Here is a 3171-nt window from a genome sequence, read left to right on the forward strand (position 1 = left end):
GGTGATGACTAAGGTTTCTGTGTAGGGGAAATTAGGATTTCTGGAGGTAGGAGATGATGATGACGTGTCAAAGGTGATGTGTCCACGTCAGTCAATACCTGCCATATAATTAACTGATTGGTGCTGTGGATATTTTGTCGTTAACGATTTAAACGTAGTTAGCCAAAAGGACAAAATTGATCATAAATTACGATATAAGAGACTATATTGAACATTCGAAAAAAATGAGTCTCACATCGAACAAAGTAGACGAAAATAGGGACCAATAGTGATATTAAGCCTAAATTTAATTCCTCAAAAACAAAATCATATAAAAACTTATGTTAAGAACTAGACTTTAAGATATATACATTTAAGATAGGTTCTAATAGTGACTCTCGTTATCTTAATAAATGAACTTTAAATGTAATCCAATCCCATAAAATTAGTTTGTAAGATAAGATTTTTATATACATATATATTTTAAATTTGATTTATTTCTAGTCGATAATAGACTTCTAATCATTTAAATTAAATTATTAATATATTTTACATGTTAAATTAAATTATTAATATATTTTATATGTGAAATTTAATTTACCAAATTGAATCAATTTTATAAATTAAATAGTATTTATAATAACAAACACAAGTTTTGTAAATTATTTATTTTTATCTATGCCTATACATAACAATTCCTCTGAAGCCATTTTGTAATTCCTCCGCTCTGAAAAACTGAGAGTGATATCGAAGACAAAGATCAAGAAGAAGAAGAAAGTGAAAGAGCAAGAGATGGAGGCTAATGTTCCTGTGGTGGATTTTCAGAAGCTTTCAGAGGGAGAGGAATGGAAGAAGCTAAGAGAAGCATGTGAGAAATGTGGTATTTTCAGAGTGATAAACCACCCTATTCCAGACACACTCATGAAAGAGATGAAATCAGCTGTGAAATTCTGGCATGATCTTCCTTTAGAGATAAAAATGCGCAACAAATCGATAATTCCTGATAGTGGTTATATTCCACCGTTTCCGTCAAGTCCTCTATATGAGGCTATGGGGATATATGACTATCATAAATCACCACAGGCACTTGAAGATTTCTTTTCTCAGGTGGATTTACCACCCCATTACAGGTTCCTTTCTTCAACCTCTCTCTTTATCTCACCTCATTTATCAAACTAATTAACTGATTGTTATTCTCCATGTAATCCATATACCAGCCATTGCAAAAGCTTCAACTCACATTTACTACGTATAATGTAAACGCAAAACTTTGGAGCTTCAAATCTCTGACCTCATTGTAACAGATATTTTTTGCCTGTGATGAGATTTACATTATTTGAATTTAAATAATGTGGATCTGTTATGACAGGAAAATAGTAAAGACGTATGGGAAAGCAATTCATGACTTGGCATCAACTATAGCACAAAAGATGGCCAAGTGTTTGGGTATAGTGGATGTTGATTTCAAGGACTGGCCTTTCCTTTTAAGAACTATAAAATACAATTTCAGCCCTGAAAATGTAGGTGAAATGGGAATAATGTTGCACTCAGATACAGGATTTATCACTCTACTTCAAGACGATGAAACTGTTACTGGTCTTGAGCTGTTGGATGATTCTGGCTTATTAAAAAAAGTGACTCCCAAATCAGGGTCCTTCCTCTGCATTGTTGGAGATGTTGGACATGTGAGCATAGATTAACAAGTTTATATTTTGTTTCTGTTGAATTACATTAATGTTTGTGTACTATATGCATAATCTTGAAAATAGAAATGGAACATAATATTTTAACAATATTTTTTGACAATATACTATATATCACTATTTTATTGATCTGTGTTTTTAAAACGGACCAATCACAAGTTGTTGTAAAAAAGTTGTGAATAAAAGTGGTTAAAAAGATATTTTCCAATAAAAATATACGTTTTTCTGACAGGTTTGGAGCAATGAAAAATTTTGGAATGCCAGGCATCGTGTAATCTGCAAGGAAACATGTACTCGTTATTCGTTTGGTGTATTTATGTTAGCAGCAAGGGATGGTATTGTTGAAGCTCATCCAAAGTTGGCAGAACTTAACGGTGGTCCACGTTATCGACCATTTAAGTATGAAGATTTAAGGGAGTTCAGAATCGTCACAGGAAAGAGAAATGCTGAAGTTCTTGATCAATATCGTATTGCTTAGTGGTTTTTGTGCACGCAAACACATCAAACAACAGGACTTTACAATGAAAAGTAAAGTTGGGAATAACACCAATGTTCCATGCGTTTTGAAAATCCTTTTAGTTTTTGTCTTTTTCTTTCGATGAGTTGTGCAATTTTTAGGATATATCCGCAAAAGTTTGCACATCTCAAAATGTCATTGTGATTTTGTTATACTTTTATTTCATTGTGTTTTTGTTGTAGTCGTTACTATTGAACTTGTTAAATGTTATTAAAGTCTACATATATAAATATGTAGGCCATACCATGAAATAATGTTCTTATCAATAATGTTATGATTGATATCCATTGAAATAAATTCATTATAAAATATTTTCAAATAACACCTTATATATATTTTATGTCACTTTTTTCTTTAGGAATGAATTTTTTTACGTTGGTTAAAAATGATTTTTATATCTTAGATCGAAGAAAATTATTACTTTTTATATTGGTTAAGGTTAATGAGTAAAGAAAGTATCACTTTTTATATTAATTATAACTCTAAAATCTACTATTATCAACAATTTTCATCGACATTCTCTATCATTGTTTCACATACTCTTCAATTTCTAGTGACTTAAAGAATTTATGTTCCAAAATAATGTATAAAGAAGAAAAGAATTAGAATCCCTGTCTAAGTCCCTATCTCGCCTTTTTTCAACATTCACGGAAAAGAATTACAATCCCTATCTCATAACTACCTTTGTAGCGCTCAAGAGAAAACAATCGAAGAGGAGAAAGGAGGTCGTGCATCACTAATGACGACGTCTCCAATTGAGACAATGTTGATGAAAGAAAAGAATATGTGACCTTGGATGTTCTTCCAACCTACACATAGAAGATCCAAGGGGAGCTACCCCTTCCGACGATGTTCTTAACCACTGTGTCAATGCTGCGACACACCGACGATAACTCTGTTTGGGATCATCTACAACGTCTTTGGCCTAGAGAAGGTGTATAACATCAGGACCAGGTGCTACCTTTGGAGGTA

The 3171-nt window shown here is 32.3% G+C and overlaps 1 protein-coding gene across 1 annotated transcript; it reads left to right on the top strand.

Annotated features, from left to right (window-relative positions):
• The first annotated feature begins 693 nt into the window (after positions 1 to 693).
• On the top strand, positions 694 to 2415 carry LOC148200153 (2-oxoglutarate-dependent dioxygenase DAO-like). Its single transcript, XM_088114374.1, has 3 exons — positions 694 to 1109; positions 1349 to 1664; positions 1915 to 2415. The coding sequence occupies exons 1-3, from the start codon at positions 772 to 774 to the stop codon at positions 2158 to 2160; spliced, it is 900 nt and encodes a 299-aa protein (XP_087970500.1). The 5' UTR covers positions 694 to 771; the 3' UTR covers positions 2161 to 2415.
• Positions 2416 to 3171: the final 756 nt, after the last annotated feature.

Source organism: Vigna umbellata, chromosome 4 (assembly GCF_029865625.1).
Source record: "Vigna umbellata cultivar VRB3 chromosome 4, Vumbellata_1.0, whole genome shotgun sequence".
NCBI classification, from domain to species: domain Eukaryota; kingdom Viridiplantae; phylum Streptophyta; class Magnoliopsida; order Fabales; family Fabaceae; genus Vigna; species Vigna umbellata.

Bases quoted from the DNA above. Each gene is read 5' to 3' on its own strand.
- LOC148200153 (XM_088114374.1), top strand. From the start codon at position 772: ATGGAGGCTAATGTTCCTGTGGTGGATTTTCAGAAGCTTTCAGAGGGA. The intron at 1,110-1,348 runs GTTCCTTTCTTC...CTGTTATGACAG, and splicing joins GATTTACCACCCCATTACAG to GAAAATAGTAAAGACGTATG. The intron at 1,665-1,914 runs GTGAGCATAGAT...TTTTTCTGACAG, and splicing joins TTGTTGGAGATGTTGGACAT to GTTTGGAGCAATGAAAAATT.